We start from the raw sequence: 27,980 nt of genomic DNA on the forward strand, positions 1-27,980 counted from the left end.
GTTTGATCACCTTCACATCAAAGTCCTTCGCCGTGTGACCAGCTACTTCCTCACCCACTGGCCATTCAGTCCTTGCTCCTGCTACTCCCAAATACAAACACCTTTTTATACATTGCCATTGTCTGTGCTCTGCCAAAGTTGGACACCTGCCTGTATTCTTCCCTTACTTCTTCTCAATCATTTTCCAGGTACTATTCCTGTAAAAAAAGTCATATATTTGCCCCATCTCCCCACTTCCAGCAGCTTCACAATGTCAGCAATCCCACCACCTGCAGACACTGACAGAGATAGAGAATGACTTTAAAAGCCTCTTTCAAAATAAGAAAGAGGGCATGTGGGAAGCAGTTGGCATTTTGTTTTAAATGAACCAGTTAGGGTTGTTTGTGTTCATAGTACTCTGGCTTTGCAAGACTAATTTGATGCTAAAAAGAATCCTGAAAAACTCAGAGAACATTTCCTGAAGGGGAAGTCTGGTGGCAGTGGGGGAATACAGAGAGAAATATCTTACTTGAGTTTCTATTGAAGGGGTGCATCAGGGTGCTCCAGGCTGAGTTCTGTGAGCCTAGGGTGGCCCTGACACGGAGGTTGTATGGCACAGTGGCAGTGATGTCATCAGTAATGTCACACTCAGGAACTTTGGTAGGTGAGCACCTGCTGCTGGGGATCCAGAAGTGGTTCATGTACAGGCTCTCATACTCTCTGGCCAAAGAAAGGAAGGCACAGTGTTACACCAGCCCCTTCTATGCAGGCTCAGTGATGGCTGCAAGTGACTGCCTCATTCACCTGCTTTTCATGGGTCAGCAAAACGAGCATTTGTTCCACACTCCAGTTCCTCCACCCTCCTCCCTGACCAACCATTTATTCTTCCTTACTCCTTTTATGACCAAAGAAGGGAAACATTGGCATAAACCTCAGTATGTCCAGGTCTCTTCATCTGCACAGTCACCACCCCAATCTCAGCTACTATTATCCATTGCCTTGCTATGCTCTCCCAACTGATTTTCCAGCTCCTACTCCTGCCATTCTTCAAACCATTCATCACTCAGCAAATCATGACATTTCTATCCTTAGTGACTTCAAAGACACTGAGAATGGAATCCAAACACTTTCCCCTGGCCTCTCTCTCACTCCACCCGTACACATGACATGCTCTTTCCTCCACACTGGCCTCCTTGCTGAGCTCTTTACCTTAGGACCTCTAACCAACTGTTCACTGTGTCTCAAATGCTCTGTCTCTGCTGTTCACATTGGCTGGTCCCTCCTGTCCTTCAGATGTGGGCTTAAATATCACTCCTCAGACAAGCCTTCCCTGACCACTTAATGAAAAGGAGCCACAGAGTCAACTATCTTTTGCATCAGCCTTTTAGCTTCCTCCCAGCACTGAAATTACCTGGAGCAGTGCTGCTCAGTAGAACTTGCTGTGATGGTAGAGATGTTCTAAATTGGTGTTCAATATGGTAGCCACTGTCACACGTGGCTATTGGGGATTTGAAGTGTGACTAGTGTGGCTGGGACACAGACATTTTCATTTTATTTAAATAGTTCTCCGTGCCTAGTAGCTACCACACTAGACAGTGTAGATCTAGGTTGTTGGGGTTTTTTTTTTTAACATTTTTACTGGCTGTCTCCTCCCCTAAATGTAAGCTCCCTATGCCCAGGAACTTTGTTGACTGTATCCTGAGCCTAAGAAGAATGTCTGAGCACATGTAGGTGCTCGGCTTGTATTTATTGTCAGTGAAATATATTGAGCACCTTTGTTTCCTCATTGCTCCTCAATGGTTCCGAGGGCCTGAGCACCTGCAGAGGAGCAGAGCCTGATTGACCCCAGGGTCACAGTTTGTTTGGGCTCATAGATAGGAAAACTGAGGTCTCCCCCACCCCCCAAGGATCTGAGTCTCCAGTGACCTATCCACCTGAAGTCAGACTCAAACTCATTTCTTCAGATTTTCTTCAGCATTGGACAATTTATTCACCATTGAAAAGAAATTCCACCAAAATGTGTTTATACACATTTGGGTTCCTGGAGAGTTCACTGTCAAATACACAGGACAATTTCCCTTGCTTCTTCAACTCTCCCAATGCCAGTGCAGACAGAGGTGGCCAGACACAGGAGATAATCTACCCCTGGGCTCACAAAACCTCCTTGGGCTCTGTGCCTCCAGCAATAAACTACTGTCTAAGGGAGAAAAACTAAGGAAAAAACTCCGCAAAGCAAAAAACTCACCCCTGGTACTCAACAGAATACTGTGTTCTTTCTCCAGGCTTGGTCACTGGGCTCCACATCACGAGATGCTTCATGTTGGTTGATTGTACAGAGAGGTTCTGAGGAGCAGGCAGAACAGCAACTCCATCTAGGATCAAGGCAGATGGACAAGCTGACAGATGGGCTCATTTTGGAGGAATGCCACAGCTTTAAATTAGTTTCTAATGAGACTTCGTATGTCTATGAACCAGAAACACCTCTAAAATCATCATACTTGTGTTAATGCTAAATTTTTCTATCATTGACATTCTGCCTTTGGTGATAAAATGGCATATTAATATTCATAATAATAATGGTTAATATTATTGAGCACTTACCATATTCTATCTAGACCATATGCTATATTGTCACATGATTATCTCTTTAATCCTCATGACCACACTAGGAGGTAAAGACTATTATTTTCTCCATTGTACACATGACACAACTGAGGCACACTGCGTATAACTCTTACATCAGATCAACCTAGAATCGGGCCTTGACTCTGCCATTTACTATGTGACCTTAAGCAGGTTGAATAAACCTGACCCCTCCACCCCTTCATGGAATTTATACCCATGCAGGTTCCTGCCAGCTCCTCAGCACCTCCCTCTCCTGCTACTGTCATCCAAAGCACTTGCCTTCACCCCCCTCCCCCAACAAGGCCAAATGGGCATCAGCTCCCAGCTGGGAAGTATGGACTGGTCTGCTGTTCAGGGAGTCCAATCCAGATAGGCACCAAGCCAGCTCGGAGACTCAGCCCCAGGCACATTGCAGATACCTGAGCCAGCCTGGGACACAAGCATCTGCTCCCACGAGTGTGTGTGGTGTGCCCAAGTAGGCACACAGCGGGTCTACCATTTGCACACACAATGAAAGAGGCCTGTGGTGCTGAACATGCCCTTATAAGAATTTTGGGCAGCCCTGGGGCTCATCCTGTGTGTTAACCCAAAATGCAGTCTGGCTTCTCTGCTATGGTCCTTTCCTAATTTCAAATATTCTTTTTTAATGCCTAACACCTGCCTCCCCTTGCTGTTAAACTCACAGTGATAACATCAAGAGCACAGTAGGAGCCCTCCCCAGGGCCTTTTCATCTTGGTGTCTGTCTCTAGATTTGGCACCTGTCGTTATCAAGCCCCATGACCACATGAGGATGGGGGTTGCCAGGGACACCCCCACCTGCTTCCCCTGCTTATTGTCTAATGTAGGACCTTGGTGATGCACCTCCATCCCACCCTCAGCATCTATGGCTTGCCTTGTGAGGAAACACCTGGGGTACCCCACAGGGGGGTGGGGGGCTTCCTGTCCTCTCCACCCCTAACTTTGAAATCACCCAAGGGATGAAAAGAAAAGGACCAGCTGCAGTGAGGCAGCACGAAAGGGCGGGGCATGGTCCTTTCTGACGTCGTTCCTCTGGTAAAATAATAAAACATTTCTCTCATCAGCTATGTGGGGAATGTAAAGCTATAATTCATAATTCTCTAAAATGGAAACTTCCAGGCTCAGATGGTTTTACTGGAGAATGCAACTGAATTTTTTTTTTTAGTTAACACTGATTTTACACAATCTCTTCCATGAAATATAGAGAAAAAAAATACTTTCCAATTTATTTATGAAGCCAGTGTTACCCTGATACCAAAATCAGACAAAGGTAGTAGTATGTAGTTTAAAAATCAAAACAAAAAAACTACAGACCTATTTATCTCATGCACTTAGATACAAAAATTGTCAACAAAATATTAGCAATATAAATCCAATAATACATAAAAAGGATTATACGCCATGACCAACTGAGATTTATTCCAGGGATGCAAGGCTGGTTCAACATTTGAAAATCAATTAGTGTAGTCCATCATATCAACAAGCCAAAGAAGAAAAATCATACAATCATATCAATTGAAACATGAAAATCATTTACAAAATTCAGTACTCATTCATGACTTTAAAAAATTCTCTTCGAGTGAAGAACAGCAGAGTTATCTGAACTTGATAAAGACCATCCACAAAAAAAATCTACAGCTCACATCCATGTTACTTAATGGTGAAAGACTGAATAACTTCCACCTTAAAATTGGGACTAAGGCAAGGATTTCCACTCTCACCACTTTTTATCACCATAGTACTGTTGAGTTCTAGCAACAGCAATAAAGCAAACAAAATAAGTAAAAGCATAGAGACTGGAATGGAGGTGATATGGCTATGTAGAAAATCCTACAGAATTTATAGAAGAAAACTCTTAAAACTAGTGAGTTCAGCAAATTCAGCAAGTTCACAGGATACAAGATAAACATAAAAATTAATTATATTTCTGTATATTATCAATGAACACTTACACACTAAAAAATAAAAAGTCATTCCTTGATATCAGAAGAGGATTAGTTCCAGGACACACCCCCTCCCCAAGCAGACACAAAACTCCTCAGGTGCTCAAGTCCCTTGTATAAAATGGTGTTTGCATATAACCTACACACTTCCTCCAATAAACTTTAAATTGTGTCTAGATTACTTATAATACTTACCACATTTACAATATAAATGGTATATAAATAACTGTTATACTGTTATATATACAGTATAAGGAATATATAAGGTATAAGTATACTTTATAAGGTACAGTATATAAGGTACAGTATAAGGCATATATAAGGAATATAACAAGAAAAAGAGTCTACACATGTTCAGTATGGAAGCGATTAAGGTACAGTATATAAGGTACAGTATAAGGTATATATAAGGAATATAACAAGAAAAAGAGTCTACACATGTTCAGTATGGAAACGATTAAGGTACAGTATATAAGGTACAGTATAAGGTATATATAAGGAATATAACAGGAAAAAGAGTCTACACATGTTCAGTATGGAAGCGACGTCTTAGGCCTACCTCATACACATCAGCAACAACATAACAGGGTTTTTTTTTCAATTTTTTTTTCCCATTCATTGATTTGAGAGAGAGAAAGAGAGAAAGACATTGACTTGTTGCTCCACCAATCCATGCACTCATAAGCTGATGAAGATCGAACCCAGAACTTGGGTGTATTGGGATGAATCTCTAACCAACTGAGCTACATGGCCAGGGCCATTCTCAAATATTTTTGATTTGTGGTTGGTTGAATCCATGGATGTGAAACCCGCGGGCACAGAGGGTCAACTGTACTATTTACAACTACTCCAAAAAAAAGGAAATACTTAAGTGAAAATCAAACAAAACCTATTTAGGATTTGCATGGGGGAAAATCCACAAAGCTGGTGGAAGATATCAAAGATCTAAATAAATGGAGAGACCTGCTGTGTTCATAGATTAGAAAATTCAACATAGTCAAAACAGTAACTCTCCAAAAATTAATACACAGACTTAATATAATTCCTATCGAAAGTTCAGCAAGCTTTTTTTATCCTGCCCACTGCATGGGCCTTGCACTGCAGGAGATACTGGTTCTATGACCTGACACTATGCCCTAAAATAATGTAAATCATTTCAAGAGAATTACCTTGTTTATCACCAGAAGATGCAAAGAGCAAGGCTGACCTAGAACTTGGCTGCTAAGCAGGCTGCTGGCATCGCTCACTGCCTGAGCACTTAGTGCCCACACACAAGCTTCAAAAGGTTTGCAAATAAATTCATGCCTCAGAAAAGTGATACTTCATGATTTTAAAGTAAGGTCTTAGGATCGGCAGCATCACATTCCCCAGGAGTTTATTAGAAATTCAGGCTCTGAGACTGTACCCTACTCCCTACTGAACCAAAATCTGCATCTTAACAAGAGTCTCCAGGTAATTCATATGCATGTTGAGAAGCACTGGTCAAGAGACTACATAGTGGTTCTCATCATCCTTGGCTGCTCATTAGAATCACTGTTGTTAAATTTTATTTTCAAATAATTTCAGACTTACAGAAGAGTTACAAGATAGTACAGTGAGCTACCATATGAAATTGAGAGTCCTCATGATTTTGATTTGATTTGTGACCGTAGCTTTAGAAATCATTTTTCTCACTCTCTCTACATACCTCATAGACCCAGGGTTTCCTCCTGATAATCACTAGCCCCCGAGGCTGCAGAAGACCTAACAGTCATGAGGTTTGGAGCTCTGGCAGGCTAAAGATAATTTCTTCACCTAAGTTATGTTACAGCTCCTGAGCCCTAAGGTGGAATGACTCTCTGGCTACTTTTCCGTGAAACCAGACAGACAGACAGACACTGGAACAGACCTCAGAGCTGTCTTCAAGACATAAAGAAATGACCTATTACCCTTATTTCACTTCCAACTAATCAGCTCTTAACAGGACTGGAACCCCTAGCCAACAGTGTCTTGTGATTTTGCCCTATGTAATCTACAACTTACATGCCACTGGGGAGCTGGGGCTTTAAAGAGCATGAGCTCAACTATAGTCCAGATTGGACAATCATATAATAATAAATTATATGATCCTTCCTTTCTCTACTGCAAACCCCTGCTTGTTATTTCTTTTAGTCAGTGCATGAAGGAAGATGGACTCGTGTGTTGGGGTTCAATAGCAAATACACCCTTTTCTCAGCCTTCCATATGTATTTATATAGCCTTCCATAATACAATTATTAAAATTAAGATACTTACATTTGCACAAGCTATTAATTAAGCTTCAGTGTTGTTTTTTTTTTAATTTCACCAGTTTTCCCCCAATGTCTCCCCCTTTTTGTTTCAGGAATCAATCCAGGATCCCACATTTAGTTGTCATATCTAGTTAGTCTCTTCCAAACTGTTCTGGGTCTTCCCCAGTCTTTCATGACTTGAAAATTTTTGAAGACTACCAGTCAATTGTTTTGTAGAATATTCCTCAGTTTGGGTTTGATGTTTTTCCATGATCTGATTTGATTGCGTATTTTTGGCATGTACTCACAAGGAGTGCATGATGTTAATATGTCTTATAATTAATGATATTAACCTTAATCACTTGATTAAGGCAGTTTCTCCACTGTAAAGCTACCATTTCGCCCCTTATAGTTAATAAATCAATTAGGGAAGATATTTGACACTAGGCAAATATTGTTTCTCCTCAAACTTTCATCCATTACTTTTAGTATCTGTTGGTGGATATTGCTTGCAACAATTATTTCTCTGCTGTTCCAATATTGATTATCTATTTATTAATTTGAAACTCTGTAAGGAAGAGCTGTTTATTTCCACCATTTATTTATTGAATTATTCATTTGCATCAGTTTGGGCTCATGGAAATTTATTTTAGTCTATTTTTATTCATTTTGTTACACAAATTGTTCCAGCTTTGGCCAATGGGAGCTCTTTCAGATTGGCTCCTGTGTCCTTTTGACTTACTCTCATAAGTCCTTCAAGACTTAATAGACTTTATTTTTAGAATAATTTCACATATACTGAACAATTGCACACAGTGCACAGAGTCCCTGTATGCCCTTCACCAGCTTCCCCTAATGCTAATAATATCTGATATAGCCATGGCATATTTGTCAAAATTAAGAAATCGACATTGGTGCGTTACTCCAAACTTTATTTGAATTTTGCTAATTTTTCCATTATCCTTTTTCTACTCCGGAATCCAATCCAGGATACTTGTTGCATTTAGGTCTCTATCGCTTTTTTAGCACTTTCTTACATACCACCAGGTGCTCCAGACTTGTATTTTCTCTGCCCAGTTTTGGAATAGACCACTTCTCTAAGGAGTCTCACCCAAGGAGTTTTGAAAAATCCCAACACCAGGTAGCACCCTAGATTGATTAAGTCAGAATCTGTGGCTGTGAAATTCTGGCATTTGTAATAGTTTTAAAAGCTCTCCAGATAATTCCAATATATATTTTAAATTGAGAAACCACTAATATAGACCTAACTTCTGGTGGCCAAAGAATAGTTAAAACTGAACAATAAATCCCCAAATGCCAAAAGACTTAAATGTATTTCCCAGCAGGCTCTTATGTTCCCTGAAGACAAAGGACTTTGTTTTATTCATCGCTAACCAGCACCTAGCCCAGAGCCTGGCACATAGGAGGTGCTCAGAAATGCAAAATGAATGAAAACTAAACAAGGGAACCAAGCCTTGGCCTGACTTCTGTTTTTCTAATCCTTGTCCACCTTAAATTAGACTTTTTTGCTGCCCTGAGGTTTATGCTGAACATATATTTCCTAAAAGCTTGAGCCATTGACAAAGGTTGAAAGCCCTTGGGCAAACGTTCCAGGCAGGAATTGCCTCTCCAAGTGAAAGGCCATGCTGGCTTCCCCAACTGGGTCTTCTGTCAACCACCCTCATTTGGGACCTCTTCTGCAACCTTTCCTTCCAATAGCCCTTATGGCAAATGCATCAGAAAAGGTAGCACCATCTTCTTTATTCCCTTTACTTCATCCCTCTCCTCCTTTTCTGACACACATCAATGTCTCAGCTTCTTCCCCACAGAATTACAAAGGGCACAGGCTCTGGAGCCAACCAATCCTGAATCAAATCCCAACTCTCCCACTTACTAGATGTACATACTTGGGCAAATAACTGAACATCTCTGAGTCTTTGCTTCACAGTGTGTAAATGAGGATAATATTGCCTACCTTGCAGGACGAATGTGAGAACTCAAGAGAACACTTGCTAATCTAGAATAACAGTGTATGCTCAGAAATGGCACTGTGATTGTCATCATTGTTCTTCTTATTATTGGTAGTGGGGATCAATTTCCTAAATCACACACTATTGTTTGGAAGGGACGGGGCAAGGCAAATCAATTCTACAAAGGAGAGCAAGAACTCTACCCATCTGTCCACAGACCTAGAGTAATTAACAGAAGTTCATTTAGAATTTGCAGAATTCATCTACACAGTCCAGAGGAAATGGTCAAAACTGCATAAAGGCAGGCCAAGGACTGGTAGGACAGGTAAACATGGCTCACCTCCTTGCACAACCATATCAAAATTACAGCTAAATTACAGAACAACCATCACTCAGAACTGTCAGAAATCGAGTTGAATGAAAGTCTGATAACTATAGAATTAAAGAAAGCACATCCATCAAGACTGGTAAAAGGGATGGAGAAGTGGAACAGGCTGGTCCCCCATACACATGTGGTGGATAAAAATTCAGGAGGGATATCTTGGGAGTGAGGAGTCCCAGCCCCATACCAGGGCCCCCAGCCCAGAGTTCCACTGACAGGAAGATAAGTCCCCATAACTTCTGGCTTCAAAACCCAGCAAATGCTGGTTGAAACTGCTGGAGCTGGAAGCTGAAGCAGTTCCCCTTAAAGAACCCACACATGGAATTACTCAGACTCACTCCCTCTGAGCTCCAGCACTGGGGTAGCAGCTTGAAAGGCACCAGTGGCATACAGGGAGGAACTGAAGTGTCTGGTGTCAAAGTGGGAGCTGGGGGAGAGCTTTCTCCCAGACAGAAGGGAGGGCAGAGGCCATTGTCCCTTTTCTGAGCCTTCCTCCTACAGAGCCGCAGAACCGGCAGGTGGGTGCCATATCTGAGATTCCATCAGCCTGGCTAACATTGTTTGTATGACCCTGAAGATCCTCTGAGACTCCATCCCACCCAACATACAGCTGTTAATAGTGGCTTTTTCATATGAATGGCTGATCTTGGCTCGTGCTTCATAACTTCCTAAATCCTCTCAAACAATCAACAGCCAGCCTCAGTAAGCTCCCAATCCCCATACCTCTTGCTAAGTCGCCCCAGGCACAGCACTACCAGCAGCCAGCCTAGACTCACAGCTTGGTTTGCCTGGGAATCTCCAAGCCCAGCACAAGTAGCAGTCATCTCAGATTGCTCTATAGCTCAGGCAGGGTTGCTCCAGGCAAAACATAGGTTGGGGCTGACCTTTGCCTGAATCATCCAGAAAACCACAGACCCTGCACACCCAGAGGACAGCTACAGACCACATTGGAGCACCACCACCCTGCCCCTGCACAGCTGATCCTCCATGGAGGGAAGAGGGTGGTGATACGTGGTCACAGCCAGTCCTTGTAGCTGACTGGCCTGGGAAAATCCCTCCCATTGACCTAACAACAGCAGCCAAGGTTGAACTACAATAGGAGGGTATACTCAGTCCACAAGAACGGCGCACCTCGAGTACCAAGCTTGGGTCTTGGGGAGGCTGTGCCACTGGATCCTACAGGACACCTACTACATTAGGCCATGCTACCAAGACAGGGAATCATAGCAGCTCTACCTAAAACATAAAAGCAAATACAGGGAAGCTGCCAAAATGAGCAAAGAAATATGGTCCAAATGAAAGAACAAATTAAAACTCCAGAAAAAGAACTACGCAAAACAGAGATAAGCAATCTGTCAGATGTAGAGTTCAAAACATGGTTATAAGGATGTTCCAGGAAATTAGTGAGAACCTCAACAGTACAAAAAAGATCCAGTCAGAAATGAAGGATGTACTAATTGAAATAAAGAGCAATTTACAGGGAAACAATAGTAGAGTGGATGAAGCTGAGAATCAAATCAATGATTTAGGACATAAGGAAGCAAACAAACAAACAAAAACAATCAGAACAACAATAAGAAAAAAGAATCCAGAACAAACAAAAAAAAACAAGGCTAGTGTAAGCAGCCTCTGGGACAACTTCAAGAGGTCCAACATTCGCATTATAGGGGTGTCAGAAGGAGAAAAGAAAGAGCAAGAAATTAGAAATCTATTTGAAAAAATTAATGAAATAAAACTTCCCTCATTTGGTGAAGGAAATAGACATGCAAGTCCAAGAAGCACAGAGAGTCCCAAACAAGATGGATGCAAAGAGGCCCACTCCAAGACACATCATAATTAAAATGCTAAATGTTAAAGATAAAGAATCTTAATAAGAAGCAAGAGAAAAGCAGAGAGTTACCTACAAGGAGTACCCATAAGACTATCAGCTGATTTCTAAAACAAAAACAAAAACAAAAACTTTGCAGGCTAGAAGGGATGGATATCAAGAAATATTCAAAGTCAGGAAAAGCAGGGACCTACAGTCAAGATTGATCTACCCAGCAAAGATATTTAGAATTGAAGAGTAGATAGAGTTTCCCAGGCAAGAAAAAACTATAAGAGTTCATTATCACCAAATCATTATTATTTGAACTGTTAAAGGGATTTAAGAAAAAGATCAAAACCATGAACGATAAAATGTCAATAAATACATATCTATCAACACTTGAATCTAAAAAACAAACTAAGCAAATAAGAACATAGACAGAATCATAGATACCAAGAACATTTTGATGGTTGCCAGATGGGAGGAGTATGTGGGGGAATGGGTGAAGAGGTGAGGGGATTAAGATGTACAAATAGATAGTTACAGAATAGCCATGGGGATGTACAGTACAGTATAGGAAACAGAGTAGCCACAAACTTATACCTGTGACCCATGGACAGGAACAATGGTATGGGGATTGCCTGAGGGAATGGGAAAAATTGGGACAACTGTAATAGCATAATCAATAAAATATAATTTTTAAAAGCTGCATAAAGGCAACCTCAGCTAAAGCAATTATCTGCTGACACCATCATTTGTTTACATAACCAACATTTAATAACTAACATGGGATGGGGGCACACTGTCACCTTCAAAGTGCTTTTGTTTACATCATCTCATTGAACCCTTTCCAACCTCAAGCTGTCATCTATTTTGACCATTTCACGGATGCAGAATCTGAGTTTATATGATCATGTAGTCACTGAGCTAGTAAGGCAATACACACATACAGGTCTTTCTGGCTCTGACATCCTTGTGGTTTCTACCACTTTCTTTTTTAATACTTTTAAATTTTATTGTTCAAGAACAGTTTTCTGCCTTTTCCCCCCACCTGTCCCCACAGCCCCACTTTAAAAAAAATTCTGTGTAAGTTTATAGGTGTCAGAAAAACATACTCAACTCCAGGTCTGTCTGAAACACAAGTTATCAGGAAAAGGCTTAAAAGACCAGATCGCCTCACTGAAGAAAATGCCAAGTTAAAAAATGCTGGCCTTTGCCCTGGCCAGGCATCTCAGTTAGTTAGAGGGTTGCCCTGTGGCCCTGAAACAGGTTGCAGGTTCAATCTCCCATATAAGAATCAACCAATGAATCTACAAATAGGTAGAACAGCAAATAGATGTTTTTCTCTCTCACAAATCAATAAATTAAAAAAAATTAATTTTAAAAGGCTGGCCTTTCCCCTTCTCATTTGCCCCCCTCGTCTCCTTTTGGCTTCATAGAGGAATGTTTCCCTGCAACTGGTTTGTCCCACCAACTAATCAATCAGTCTACTAACTAACCAATCAGGCAACATTCTTAGCCTATGCTATGGACTGTGAGGACACCAGGAAAGGTGCCCAGGCCCTGCCCTCAGGTCAATGCAGGAAACAGAACCCACCAAAGCAGAATAAATGAGGTCAGGGTCAAAGGAGAGAGAAGTCTGGAAAGGATCTGGGGGAGGAGGGAGCCATCTGGAATGATGATGGGAAGATGGGCTTGGGATGGAGAAAGGAAACAGACATGGTACTTCTGGTCAGAAATTATGAGGGTGTAATATGCCAACTGTGAAGACAGCAGCCACCTGTTGTCCATAGTTGTTTTCAAGAAGTAGTGAGAAATAGGATCAGGGCCTGAGTATGTTGGATCATGAACAAACAGATTTGAAGACCATGTGCTGAGCAATTGGGAGCTCTGAAGGGTTTGTGGGGTGAACTAGGAAGGGACACCATAAATTTAATGTCTAAACAAATTGTAAACATTTGCAAATCTCCTTAGCACTGATTTGTTGCCTGGTTTAAACTAACTAGAATAATTACTTCTCAGTGTTAAAAAATAAATAAAAACTAAAAAGCCAGAAAGTTCTCAAGTCTCCCACTGATACAGCAAAGTGCCTAGTACCTTAGAGTATTAAAATTAGAAATTTCTTTTAAATGTGATTTGACCTGATGAAACATCAAAGGCTACAGAGCTGTGATTTTTGAAACAATAAAGCATGTAGGTACAAGCATCCAGGAGTGAAACAGAGAAAATTATGTAATCTTACCGGCAGGCAAAGTGCCCCAGAACAAGTATTTTTTTCGGTGCTATGGAGTACCTGACTGCTACCTTTCTGCAGCGACCAGGAGAGAGATCCCATTTTTATGTCTTGTGCCTAATATTAAGGAAAATTATATCTTTTTATTCGTTTTGTCTACTTTGTCGAATCTTTACTCTATTTCTTGTCCGTACAGTTAGCATCTCCAATGCACACACGGAGACTGAGATAACTATGCTGCAACTTTTAAAACCAGATAATGAGATAAGCAACAACAGGCATGGGACTCTGCTAACCTTTAGACTATTTGTTTTGATGCTTTTATCTTTTTACATTGTTCTGTGGCCATTAGGAGAGAGATATCCAGACAGAACACAGGTTTTTTCTTTTCTTTAGGATGAAGGAATGGATGTTTAAGAGGTGAGAAGCCTTTTTAAAAGCAGACTTACAATGTTCTATGCTTATATAATGCAACCCCAAACCCTGGGAAAGTATTTTTCACCTTCTTAACCTATATTCAACTCCCAGTCTATTGGCTATATTCTAATTCATACTTACCTATGAGCAAACATGGAATCAAGGGGTAGAAAAACCACATGATAAGACTTGTCGAGATTTCTTCTAGAATCATCATGAGGGTCTTTGTGTGGCAGACTCAGCTTGACCTGGAACATTGTTTCCTTTCACAATGAAACATTCTGTCCATCCCAGCCATCCTTGCTTCAGAATGCAGATGCTGGGGTTGAGGTCTGAGTTGTCGTGCAGCCTGAATTGTTCGGGAAACAGGAGCCGGCACAGACAGCTCAGAAGGGGCGGGCTGTGCAGCACCCTCCCTTCTGCCCAAACCCAGATATTGCATCAGGGGGAGTGGCTTAGGAGAGTTCCAGAAAAAAGGTAACTGGCGAGTTTGAGAATCTGCCTCAGGGAAATACCCTGGACAACAGACTCTGTTCTGGAGGACCCTGCATGTCCCTAGAAACCTCACTGGAGTGAGCAGGCAGGATTCTCTTGCCTTCTCATTGCCTTCTCCCTTGTGAGTTCATTCAGGCTGAGTACTGATTAGCTCTTTTTGCTAATACATATCCACTTCAAAAAAAAGAGTAGAAAACCTAAAAAAACGTTTTAATACCTTTTAAAAAGTCAGGAAGTGAAGAATATTCACTTGCATTTGCAAAAAGCTTCATATTCACTTGCATTTGCAAAAAGAAAACCTGGAAGGAGATACAGAAACTAACAAGATTGGTTATTTTGGGCAGAGGGAGTGGGAACTGGGAAGATGAAGAAAAATGGGAATGAGACTCTTCTTGATACCTTTTTTGTTTGTTTTGTGGTTAAAAATTTTTTTATTGTGGTAAAATACACATAACATAAAATTTACCATCTTAATCATTTTTAAGCATACAGTTCAATGGTATTAAATACATTCACATTGTTGTGCAACCATCACCACCCTTCATCCATCCTCATAGCTCCCTTTACCTCGTAAAACTGAAACTCTAGGCCCATTAAACATTAACTCCCCATTATCCCCTTCCCCTGCCCTTGTGGCCACCGCTCTACTTTCTGTCACTATGAACTTCACTACTCTAAGCACCCCATGTAAATAGAATTATATAGTATTTGTCTTTCTGTGACTGGCTTATTTCACTTAGTATAATGTCCTCAAAGTTTAACCATGTTGTAGCTCACTGTGGAATTTCCTTCCTTTTAAGGCTAAATAATATCTCATTGATGTATATGCCACATTTTGCTCCTCCGTCCACCAGTCAGTGAACAGTTGGGTTGCTTCCACATTTTAGCCATTGTGACCAAGGCTTCTATGAACATTTATGTACAAATCTCTCTTCAAGACCCTGCTTTCAATTGTTTTTGGTAGTGTATATTTTTATAGCTTGATTACTGAACCATGTGAATGTATTATTAAAAAATTAAAAATAATTTTAAAAATTAGAAGGAAACCTTATGATAGGGTTTGGCCTCCTAAAATATCAGCTTTCTAAGGACACTAAAACACTTTATATGTGCAAATACATTAGCGAAAAAAATATGGGTTTTAGAGTACAGCAGATTTTAGTTTCAGTTTAGGAATTTATTTGCAATGTTTTCTTGGGAAAATGAATTGCTTATTCAATCAAAATTCACTAAGGGCCTATACTATGTACTGGATCCTGGGAATTCAATACCTCCTGCCCTCAGCCAAGAACTCCTCAACTAGTAGAGAAGATGGTCATGAGAATAATCATAAATTGTTATTGAAAAAGGTAACAGAAATATTCATAAGGGAATAGGGGAGCATTAAGAAGAAACACCTAACCCAGCAGAGGGGGTCAGAGAAGGCTTCCTGGAGGAGGTGACTTTTGGGCTGAGTATTAAATACTAAAAAATTTAGCCAGGCCTGGTGTGTTTAGGAAACCATAAGAAGTTTGGTGCAACTGAAGAGCAAGTTGGGAGTGGCAAGAAATGGGGTCCAAAGTCAGATAGAAACAGGATTCCAGAGAGCTTCATTTGAATGCTTTGTTGTAGAGCTCAGAGTTTATCCACAAAGAGCAATGAAGCTTAGAGAGCAATGTAGGTCAAAGAAGGGGTTGAGCTCAAATCTAACCATGTCATTCCCTGCATTTGAGCTTTAAAAAGTTTATGACTAGGATGAGAAAACAGTAAAAGGGGCCAGACCAGAAGAAGAAGGGCCAGGAAGGAGCTATATCAGTCAGCTAGGTAAGAGATATTGTTGGTTTCCACTAGGTTTCTCCATGTCTGTATAGAAAAGTGATTAAATCCACAGGATGGAGGTAGAATTGACAGCTCTTAAATACTTTATGAATTGGGAGGGTGGAGGGGGAGGAGGCAAACATGACTTTCAGGTTCTACGTTTGAGTAACTGGGTGGATGGCAGCACCTCAGGAAAATAATGAAAAGGAGGAGGATGAGGTGGGGCCAGGACAGGCAGGGCTGGGGGTGGTACAGAAAAAGTCTGCATGTATTCAGCTTGAGACACTTGAATCTGAGATACAGGCAGGGGGTCCTCAGCATGTAAAGGATCTGTGTCTCAAGTTTATGGGAACTCCTCCCCCTACCTTTAGCATTTCAATGGTAGCTGAGATCAGGAAGTGAGTGAAACATTCAAGAGTGTGTAGATTAAAGCAGGTGTGAATGTGATTCTGGAGAAGACTCACATTTAAAGACCAGCATAAGAGAAAAGAAATAGGGCACTGGTTAAAAATAGGTCAGAGGGGTGGTCCTGGAACAAACTATGGCCCTAGAAATGATGAAAGATGGAGTGGTCATCAAGCAGGAATGCCGAAGGGTGAGTCATTGAGTTAATCATTGAAAAATGTCCCCTGGATGATCATTTGTAATCTCAGTAAGAGGAATTTCAGTGGAGAATCTGAATCCAAAGCTAGACAGTTGTAGGATGAGGAGTGGATGTGAAAAGTAGTATACTTTCCATGTGTTTCAACATGAAGGGGGAAGAAAGCAATTCCGAGAGCCTCATTTCTTTTATTTATAAAATAGATACAATGATGTCTTATTTAATGGTTAAAGGAATTGAGGAATGCTGACAAAGCACATTAGCACAGCGCCAAGAACACAGATCTTTACAAAAGCTGTATTAACCATTTATTATATTAATAACATTAGCAGTAAGTACATTAGGGATAATTTGCTCTGACTGGCTGGCCCTTTGCCGGGTGCTCCTGCATCAGCAAAAAAAGGCTTCCAGTTGGAGATAACTACTGGAGGGTAGTAGTTAAAAGCATGGGCTCTGGAGCCACTATCTAGGTTGGCATCCAGGCTTTGACACACTTACTAGTTGTGTGTGTGTGTGTGTGTTTTTAAGACAAGTCATTTAAACAGTTTTGGTGTCCTCATCTATAAATTGGAGACAGTTATAATAGTACTTAATTCACAGGGCTGTTGTGAGAACTAAATGAATGGTACACTCAGAACAGGATCTGGCAAAGTAAGCATACAGCAAATGTTAGCTGTATCTCTATTACACCATGACCCATGGACATGGACAATGGTGTGGTGATGGCCTGAGGTGGGGTTGGGGCTGGGTGGAGGTGGGCAAAGGAGGAAAAAGTGGGGACAACTGTGATAGCATAAACAATAAAAAAGAAGAGAAAAAAAAACACTTGTTGCATGCTCTTTTTGATTCCAGCACTGTGAGTCAGTGGCCATGTTTGTGCCATGACCTCTGGTCACCAGCTGCTTGTATAGTTTCTCACTGCTCCCCTGGTGTCTGATCCTGGCTCCCCCTGACTTCGGGTCTCGACACACCCCAACTTGTAGTGCTTCATACATGCTGGTCTCAACATCTGTCCCTATCTTACTTTTGTTTTCCCAGTCCTGGTTTCCTGGTTCCTCTCTCCTAAATGCAATTCTGCCCAGTTTCCACATGTTAAAAGCTAACAATAAAAGCCAATGTGTACTGGATATCTACTATGTGCAAGGAATTGTCCTAAAGGTTTTCCAGGATTATATGCATTTCCACATTTTATACAACAGACTTGCAAGACTTGATTCCCAACTTTTCAGACGAGGACATAGGGCTCAAAGAAGTGGATTTACTGTATATCTGATATTATCAGGGATGGACATAAGAATTCCAGCTGAGGTCTGCCAAGTGCCAAGTTCTTTGCACTCACCTTACTGCCTCCCAATTAGTGTAACAGGGTGTTGGGTTAGAGGTCCCTGTGAACCTTGGCTTGGGGGATGGGGGAAGCAAAGGATGGCCATTGAGAAGTACTCTGCATATTTATGACAACTTGGCCAGCTTAATAGTTACGTTAAAAAGCTGTAGTGCTCATGGCCAGGGAGATGGCCATGACATTGACTAGTGATGTTGCCTTACATCGTGAGGAGGGGGGGCGGGCGGGGAAGAGTTTACAGCGCCTGTATGAAGCTGTGAGGTGGTTCCCATTATAGTGCCTGCACAGAAACAGGAAGGTGGTTCACCCTGCATCACAGGGCCACACCTGCCCAGAGTCACAATGGCTGCAGAGAAAGTGTTAACTGTACAAAGAACTGGCAGATGTGACCCTCTGTGGGAGGAGTAGGAAATGGGGTCGTGCCGTAAGCTCTGGATCAGAATTGATACTAGGCATGGCAGCCATGAGAGGTCTGCCATGTGGTTTGGGAAGTAGTGGGTCTGCCAAGAAGGGCCCCCCACCGGCCCACCATGAGGTCTGGTGTGTAAGAAGGTGACACACAGTTTTGGATTAAGAGCTGGAGAACTCAGTGATGGATTAATGGCAGATGCCTGAATGCAGAAATGTGACCAGGAATGTTGAGCCATGGACTTGTTTTTCTGAAAGCCGGTATTTCTGACTGGCACATTCTGAAACTGGCCTGGTTTGGCAAAGCAGGGCAGGACCGTGAGTTTGTATTTTAAAGGGAGTGGGACTCAATGGCAGAACTTTGCCATTATTCTAAACCTGTATAACTTTTAAATAAATACTTCCTTTCCTTTGCATCAAACTCTGTCACTGGGACTCATGCTTCTTGGCAGTGGACAGTTGGAACCCCCAGCTGTTTCAGAACTGCATAGGCTGGAGCTCTGGAACATTAGCACCAAAGGAGGGCTTACAATGTGTCCGAGGGCACAAAGGAGTGATCCAAGAGATTAGCAAAGGCTTTGGAGAACAGACAGGCCTCAATATGGAGTTCCAAGGATGTACCTGTTTAGATTTGGGTAGGAGAGATGCATTCACAGTTCAGCATTCCAACCGGGAGAATGACATGCGCAAGGCCCAAGGATGGAAAAGTTGAAGGGAATACCAACTGAGGAAGAAAAGAAAAAGGAAAGGTAAGTGAACAGAAAATGGGAGAACAAGGTTCATTCGGCTATGCTGGGCATTGATCACCAAACCTGGAAGTTTTAAGATAGCTCCCTCCCTGGGCATGTGTCCCTGTCAAGGTGCCCTGCTCAGCACTGCCATGCTGACTAGGCAGGATAGCCTAGCAATTCTTCACAAGCCACTGCAAGGGAAGTCTCTGTCTTGGGCCCTGCACACCTCAGGGGCACTGAGGGGTAATGTTATCCACCTGCCACAGCTTTTGAATGACAGTCCCTCTCAGGACCAGTTCATGACAAGGCATTCAGACCATCCACCTCTGCATGGGCCATGCCATTGGATGAGGACTTCTGGAGGGCTGTGCCTCACGTGCTGGCCTGTATCCTTGCCTGGAATCCCCAACCCTGATCTCATGTTTCTCTCCTGTCTTTGAGGTACTTCTCTTTTTATACCTTCTTGTCAGCTAGTTGTGACCTCCAGTTGTTTATGAAACATGCCAGAACCAACCTATCCTCTAGCCCACTGCCTGCACTTCTCAGGTTAATTTCCACTGCCTTCCAGAATTGAAAGATCATTTATTCTGAAGATGAACTCCTGGAAAAATGAAACTATTTCCCCTCATAAGCAGGTACAGTCTAAAAATAGGGGTTCTTTTTCCATTACACTATTTGCCACTTAAATATTTTATATATAATTATGGAAGGAAAAGTAACACGCAAGGTTTGTATGAAGAGCAAAAGAGGCAGTGGGGAGGGATAAGGAGATTGATGCAAGAAAAAGCACTCTGAACCTCATAGGGCCAGGACTGGAATGAAGCAAGGAAAACACAAGGGCACAAATTTGAAGCAGTTGTACAAGTGCAGGCTAGGTCCTGGTGCCCTGGCACAGACTACATACGTTGTTAATCGCTCCGTTCCCAAAACCCTTCCTTCCCTTCCTTAGCACAGAATAGCTCTGGACCCTTTACCAGGATTCCTAAGTGTATCTATCTTGGTAAGTATATTTAGTTGTAACCCACTGTCTCAATTATATATTTTTTGTTAGAGTATTTAAGCAGTGGAATTCCCTGTATCTTAGGTTCTTCTAACTTCTGCTTCCATTGAGTCTGCTCAGATATAATTTCCACACACTGTCAAGTTTTATTTTTCAGGGTTCTTGTAGCCCTTTTATACTTCCTCTGAATATACTTGTTTTTCAATTTCCTCCCTAGTTTATTGTCTGGCCGCCAGTGTAGAGCTTTAGGAATTTAACCTCCCTTAAATTCTTTTCCTTAGGGTGTGATCAAATAAATCCCCTAAGTCTTTCCTTCAGTCATAACTATTTTTTTTTTCCTGTGAACATTCTCCAATAATTCTTCTAAAGATGCAGAATCAGGTTTTATTCAGAAAAGCGTGTTGTTGTTAAAATTTCCACATTTAAGTTAAACAAATACCATTTCATTCAAGTTTAAAACTGGAAAATCAGAAATAATGCTCTGTAATAGTGAAGATCTTAACACAATTTTCAAATGACTTGCGTTGCTCTCTTCACTCAACCAGCGGTTTAATCCTAGTCATCAGTGACTGTCATCTGGAGGGCACAACATGCTCAAAGGTCAGTTTCATCAGAGGCCTCTTTTGGTCATTTTATATAAGTTAACCTGACTGGCACTCTCCAACCCCCTCGACCTGCTCTGTTTTGTCCTTCAGAGCACTTCTCCATTAGGCATTACATCACTAGAATCTAAGTTTCATGACAGCTTTCGGACACTTTGTCTATTTTCATTATCATACTGCTAAGTTAAAGAGTCTGTCACCTGAGCAACCAAGTATTTTAGGTGAGTTGGTTGGATGGTTGGATGCTAGACAAATATCTCCAAAAGCTATTTAAATAGAGACACACAATCATACACACAGATGTAACAGTTCAAAAAATACTTTTTCATCGTGACACCAAGCAATTAGCATATGCCCTAATGAAATCACCAGTTTTCTATAATATCCCCCTTTACCTATAATCTAGAAAACATTATCAAAACAAGTAGTCTGGCATGAGTTGCTCCTAGAAAAGGCATGCTTATTCAAGGATTGTTAATTTCTTCCATAAGGGCTCAGAAAAAATCACTGTTTAGCATAAAATAAAGAACAATTCAGTATCATCCTGCATTCCTCCTGTCTCCAAAATTTCCCAAAAGCTATCTGCAAATTTTCTACATGGTCTAAGATATAAATTATTTCAGCCCAGACATTTAAAGAAACTAAATATCTTAACCTTACATGTCTTTTCAATGGTTGACTTATGGCTGTTTTCCTGTTTGAAAGGCATTATTACATGAGATACAAGAAAACATGAAAAAATTGAGTTGTCTTTTTATCTTCTGTAGTTCTAAATACAAATAAAATTTGCAACATTATTTGAAAATACTGAGACCAGCTTTCCCTGTGAGCTATAAAAACATCTTAAACCCTGGCCAGTGTTGCTCAGTGGGTTGGAGCGTTGTCCTATGCACCAAAAGGTTGCAGGTTCAATACCCGGTCAGGGCACATACCTAGATTGCAAGTTTGATCCCTGGTTGGGTTGTGTGGGAGGCAACTAATCAATGTTTCTCTCTCTAAAAGCAATGAAAAAAAAAAAAAAAAAGTCCTTGGGTGAGGATTAAAAAAAAGATTAAAAAGTAATTTGAGTGGAAACATTTAAAATATTTGCCAAATTGGTAAATTAAATGTCTGTGTTAAGCCATTGCAGGCATCAGGCCAATTCTGAAATATTTTATATAATGAAAGTACTCAGGCTGGCAAACATATTCTCAAAACACCACCATAGTTTAAAACACTTACCTGTGTGAATATGGCCAGTGATAATTGAAAAGCTCCTGCTCTTCAAAATTTCACCAAACCCAATTTAGGTTCTACCCATTGAACAAACAAGTCTCAGCAAACTGTGTGTACTTTCAGATCAAAGAACACCTTGTTAATAAACTAGAAACACATATTTTGGTTCCTTGGTCACTTGGTTTAGGTTATGCAACAGCAAGAAATTAGGGTGTATAATATGCATTGTATGCTGGCCTGTGTTTAGAAGATGACAGAGCTGAGTCATGTCAACTTGCTAAACAAGCTTACCAGAAGAGAGGAACTTCCAATATTGCCTTATAATAAAAATCAAATTATGGTTTCCCCCGGAAGCAGTAATGTGGCATTTTTTAGAGTTCATTGCCTGCTGTTGAGAACATAAAATTAGCATGCCACCTATCTACTGTATCAAATGTCCTTTAGCCGTTCAGAAAGTTAAAAGCTCTATATAAACACGATTACAAAGAACCCACTTATTTTGTAGCAAAATATTAAAGTGGAAAACTTGAAGCATGCCATAATGCTGTATTTCTAATTTATTGACTTGGACATTACATTTGAAGTGTTTGTGATAAATGGTAGTTTCCAGATTCCAAACCAAACTCTCCATGTTACTGGTAAAATAGAGAGCAACAGTAACTGCATTTGGAGATGTGAAGTAGAAGAATAAGGATTGTAAAGCTTTTTTTACATTGATTTTTTCCCCCACATGTATTGGTAAAAATAAGGGGACCGTCCATAAGTTCTATATGATAATTGCCCTGTGGGAATTCATCTCCAGTATTGTCAGCTACTCATTCTTCAGGGGAAACCAGAACTCTGTATTTCATGTCATATAATCCCAATTCTCAAATGTTAACAATCACTTTTTTAAAGCACTCTGTGGTAGAACTATTTTGTTGTACCCTGAACAGAGCAACCTAGCCAAGATGAAGTGGGGAAGACTGAAAATATACAACATAAATTCAGACTTCTCAGTAAGAAAAGGGGCTAGGCTTGCCTGAGAGAAAAAGATGCCTTTTCTTATTCTCACAAAGGTACCTGTAGACAGTAGTGGCCTGCTTCTTTGCAACCTCTGGATTAGACAGCAGGATTTCCAGTCAAGATGGAGGTGTAGGTAAACATGCTTCATCTCCTCATGCAACCACAGAAATTACAACTAAACCTTAACACAAATAACACTCAGAACTGTCAGAAAACCTAACTGTATGGAAGTCTGACAACCAAGGATTTAAAGAAGTCACATTCATCCAGACGGGTGGGAAGGGTAAAGATGGGCAGAGGCGGGAGGAGACACAGTGTGGTGTGGAGAGGTGGTAGCAGAACGGGCATAGGCAGTCCCACATTCATGTGTGATAGATAAAAATTGGGAGGGATACCTTGGGAGTGAGCGATCCCAGCCCCATAACTCTGGCTGTAAAAACCAGTGGGGGGTTGTGGCAGCAGAAGAAACTGCCAGATTTCCAGGTGACTCCACTTAAAGGGACTACATGGTCTTAGAACGTATACAAACCCACCCACTCTGGGATTCACCACCAGGGCAATAGCTGGAAGGGCACCACTCACATACGAGAACTGGGTGAAGTGATGGGAAATGGGATACGTGCCAGGCAAACCCCCTGAAACCAAGCACCAGCACTGTCCCCTCTTAGAGCCCTCCCCCTGCACAGAGACACAAAATGGTGAAGCAGGTTGCCCCACCCTGGTGATTACCTAAGGCTCCGCCCCACAGAATTTACACATGTCCTTTCTACAATAGGCCATGCTACTAAGATAGGGAGTCAAAGCAACTCTACCTAATACACAGAAACAAACACAGGGAGGCTGCCAAATTGAGGAGACAAAGAAATACGGCCCAAATGAAAGAACAAAACCCTAGAGAAAGAACTAAACAACACAGAGATAACCAACCTATCAGATGCAGAGTTCAAAACACTGGTGATCAGGATGTTCAAAGAGCTCATTGAGTATGGCAAAAACATAAAGGAAGAAATGAAGGTTACATTAAGTGAAATAAAGAAAAATCTACAGAGAAACAACTTAAGGGGAGGAAGCCAAGATTCAAATCAATGATTTGGAACGTAAGGAAGAAATAAGCATTCAACCGGAGCAGCAAGAGGAAAAAAGAATTAAAGAAAGCAAGGATAGTGTAAGGACCCTCTGGGACATCTCCAAACATACCAACAACCAAATCATAGGGATGCCAGAGGGAGAAGAGAAAGAACAAGAAATTGAAAACTTGAAAAAATTAAAGGAAGCTTCCCTAATGTGGCAAAGGAAATAGACATACAAGTCCAGAAAGCACAGAGAATCCCAAACAAGTTGGACCCAAAGAGGATTGCACCAAGACACATTATAATTAAGATTCCAAATTATGCATTTAATTAATGCATAATTAAAATGCTAGAGAGAATGTTACAAGCAGCAAGAGAAAAGTAGTTACCTAAAGGGGAGTACCCATAAGGCTGTCAGCTGATTGTTCAAAAAAAATTTTGCAGGCCAGAAGGACTGGCAAGAAGTATTCAAAGTGATGAAAAGCAAGGACCTATAATCTAGATTACTCTATCCAGCAAAGCTATCATTTAGAATGGAAGGGCAGGTAAAGTGCTTCCCAGACAAAGTAGAGCTAAAGGAGTTCATCATCACCAAGACATTGTTACATGAAATGTTATCCCTTTATGATCAAAACTATGAACATTAAAATGGCAACAAACACCACTATCAACAATTGAATCTAAAACAAGAAACTGAGCAAACCACCAGACCAGGAACAGAATCATAGATATGGAGATTATTTGGAGGGTTATCACCTGGGAGAAGGAGAATGGGGGAAAGTTGCAGGGATTAAGAAACTTAATTGGTAGGTACAAAATAGACGGGGGGATGTTTTTATAGCATAGGAAATGGAGAGGCCAAAAAACTTATACACACGACCCATAGACATGAACTAAGAAGGAGGGGATTGCTGGAGGGAAGAGGGTAACAGGTAGAGGAGGACAAATGGGGAAAAACTGGGACAACTGTAATAGCATAATCAATATTTTTTAAAATTACAGCATTAAAGCTGAAAATAATTTATGTGCCATATAAGGATGACCTTTTAATTTTGTATTTACTGTATTTTGGGGGTGTTATTCTAACAACCCAAGCTGTTCATCTGCTAGGCCGTTATTCTTCCGGCAATGGTAATGGATTGCACCTAGCCTTCCTATTCTGTTTAGTGACTCATCTGCAGACACCACCTTTAATTGTGCTAGGTGCCTGTGTTAACTGCATACAGTGAGATGTGTGGTATGTGAAAGATGTTTCACGACCAACTCAGATACAGCCAATGACAGCTTTTTCTTACTTAGTTTATACAAGTTTTGAAAAACCTTCCTTCTTCCAAGATTTTGGAGAAGTTATTTGTGGAAGCAGGCTGGGCATGGTTATGTGTGCTACGTGTATTTAAGTTGATAGCTAAGCATTTATTCACAGGTGAATGAAAATTTCTGTAATGCTGTCCTTCTTAGAACTCTCTAGTCTAAAAACAACCTGCACACTAATGGGAATGTGTCATGATATTTAGTGTACCAGGTTGGGAATAAGTGAATCTGGTTTCTAATATAATTCCTGCTAAGTACATATTTTCTAAGGTTGTTCTAGTTCTCACAAAAATTGCTTCAAGTAAAATTCATGTTTATAAAACCAGCCATTGGTGTAAGGACTTGTTTAAGACTTTAAAAAATTTGATAAAATGTCAAAATACAAAATTAAGTAGTTCCTAGATGAGGCTTTCATACCATAATAAGAATACACAGTAGATATCACTGGCACACATGGACTATCTGGGAACTCTCTAGTTGTTGTAAATCTAATTATGGCACAGAAATATGCATTCTGCTTCCAGTGCTACTCTACTCCTAGCTACTTCCTCAAAATCCTTATCATCAGCTCAGTGGGGTTTGCTATAAGCAGTTCATATCTGTGATACAAAGTATTAATTGGTCCTTTAAAAAAAAATAAGATTGGATAAAAAACAAAGCAATGGAGAAAAGAAGTCTCTATCAAATGTTTAAATAAAAAGATATTTACTATCTAATCACTTCATAACCACTTTAAAACTATTTTCTTCAATTTATGTTCAAGTGATTTTACAGCAAAATAAGATAAGCATACATGACTTTTATTTCCATTAAACTTACCAAATAATCATCTTAAGGGGAGACTGATGTCTAATCACTATGCTGTACACCTAAAACTAATACAAAGTAATGTTAAATGTACACTGTAATTTTTAAAAAATTAAAAAAAAAGAGGGACTGAGAAAGATAAATATAAATTAAAAGGCTTTAAAAGCAGATGTAATGAAGATGAAAAAATTGTACATCAATGTCTTATATCGGCTGACTTCTGTTGCTTAGTGGGAGAAGCCAGGTCTGCCACCCAGTGGCAACATTAAGTTTTTAAAAATAATTTTAAGATTTAAAGAATTAAAACAGAACCATTTAAAATAAAACAATTAAATTTAAAAAACCAAAAACTTCATGAATTGGGTGACTTCAATTTTAACATCTGTTATTTCTGGTGCATTAAATATCTGCTTATAACATATTAAGAATAGAAACATTCATTTGCGTAGGCTGCACTGGGAATTTTTTCAAAATATGTGACTTCCAACTGTTTACGTGTTTTGTGGTTTTACTAAGTATTTTAAATTAAAATACTGAAGGTTGTTTTGCTTATATTTAAATCTACAGGATAATGGAGGAAAAGTCTGTGATCATAAAATACAATGGTTTTCTTGTGTGACGTGAAGAAGTAGATTCAAGACTCTATAGTAGCTTCTCATTCATACACACAAACTTCTGCTTGGTAAATAAAAACATAACAGAAGCACTTACAAAAGTAAGATTTAAAAAACACTTTTCTCTAACTATGAGCACATCCCATCTTTTCCTGAGGTATACATCAATTTTAGTGCCCCAGTCAACAAAACTCAAAGCTGAAAGAAGGAAATTTAAATAGCACGAATACTATGCGTGATAATTACTGATTACCAGGGGTTTGGGGACAGGGGTAAGGGGAGACCAAGTATCTCATTGCCTCCTACTTCCCGCAAACTTGGTTATAGTTTCTTTTTCCATTGGCACAGATATATCTTAATATAAGATGCTCGGTAAAATAACACTAGAGGGAAAAAATAACAATAGAGCCTCCATTTACAGTTTGAACACTGCTTTGTTCTCTTGAATATCTAGATGAGAAAGAAGGACCAAAAATAAAACAATTCTTAGAAATTTAGATATTTTTGTTTCTAACAGTTGTAAATTCAAATTGTATAAGATATATTTTCTAAGCTATGTCCCATTTGTTTTGCATTACAGTGAAGACAACAAATTTTTTAAAATAATGGCAGACACAACATACCTGATTGATATTTATAATGGCTTATGACAAATACCTGAAAATAATTTAATTTTCCATTTATTATTGCTATTTAGTCACAAAAGAGATTAACACTCTCCAAGAAATTTATTTTAGCATATGCCGTATATTGATATAATTTTACATGAAGAGAAACCATTGAGGAAGTAACTAATATGGTGTCCTTACAAGGAAATAAAGAAAAGGCAATATAGGAAATTCTTCCATATAAAGACTTTAGATCTGCATCATTTTCTCAAAATATAAAACCTTAATATTAGAAGCAAAGAAAACAATAACACAGAAGACCAAGGAAAAGGAATTGCTTATGCAGATGGGTTGCATACATAGTATATATATGTATGGGCTGAGTTATAATAAAAATACTTATGTATTATAGTCAATTCTCATGTAGAGTTAGAAACAGCAATATCCAATCAAGCATGATTGTGCTGACATTTTTTCAGTCTTCAGTTACATGACGAATTAGAGCTGTGCAACAGTCACTTCTGGTCAGCAATATCATGATAAATGCTTGACAAGATATAATTTTTCTCCTTGTTCACTTGTAAAAATTGGTGCTTTTTTGTAATGTTCTACAAGTTCTTCCATGGTGCTGAATTTACGCTGCCCAATGCAGTAGACAGTCTCTTTCAGCTGGACTTTAAAATGCTTGTTTTTCCCTTGTGCTTTTAGTGATACTGAGAAATCATTTGGCTAAAAAAGAAAAAAAAACAC

General features: G+C 40.1%; 2 protein-coding genes across 5 annotated transcripts in view; both read right to left on the minus strand.

Moving 5' to 3' along the window:
* IL20RB (interleukin 20 receptor subunit beta) overlaps positions 1 to 14,107 on the minus strand; it is a 31,085-nt gene extending 16,978 nt beyond the window's left edge. The window contains exons 1-3 of the mRNA XM_024566237.4: positions 13,766 to 14,107; positions 2,225 to 2,351; positions 509 to 699 (exon numbers count right to left, since the gene is read on the minus strand). Of these exons, the coding sequence (XP_024422005.3) occupies positions 509 to 699; positions 2,225 to 2,351; positions 13,766 to 13,841 (394 nt within the window). The 5' untranslated portion in view covers positions 13,842 to 14,107. The remainder of the gene's footprint in view (positions 1 to 508; positions 700 to 2,224; positions 2,352 to 13,765) is intronic.
* Positions 14,108 to 27,331: 13,224 nt separating this feature from the next.
* NCK1 (NCK adaptor protein 1) overlaps positions 27,332 to 27,980 on the minus strand; it is a 553,292-nt gene continuing 552,643 nt past the window's right edge. For all 4 annotated transcript variants that reach the window (XM_053929351.1, XM_053929352.1, XM_053929350.1 and 1 more), the window contains one exon: positions 27,332 to 27,959. In XM_053929351.1, the coding sequence (XP_053785326.1) occupies positions 27,765 to 27,959 (195 nt within the window). In that variant the 3' untranslated portion in view covers positions 27,332 to 27,764. The remainder of the gene's footprint in view (positions 27,960 to 27,980) is intronic.

The sequence above is a fragment of the Desmodus rotundus genome, chromosome 8 (assembly GCF_022682495.2).
Source record: "Desmodus rotundus isolate HL8 chromosome 8, HLdesRot8A.1, whole genome shotgun sequence".
In the NCBI taxonomy this organism is placed as follows: domain Eukaryota; kingdom Metazoa; phylum Chordata; class Mammalia; order Chiroptera; family Phyllostomidae; genus Desmodus; species Desmodus rotundus.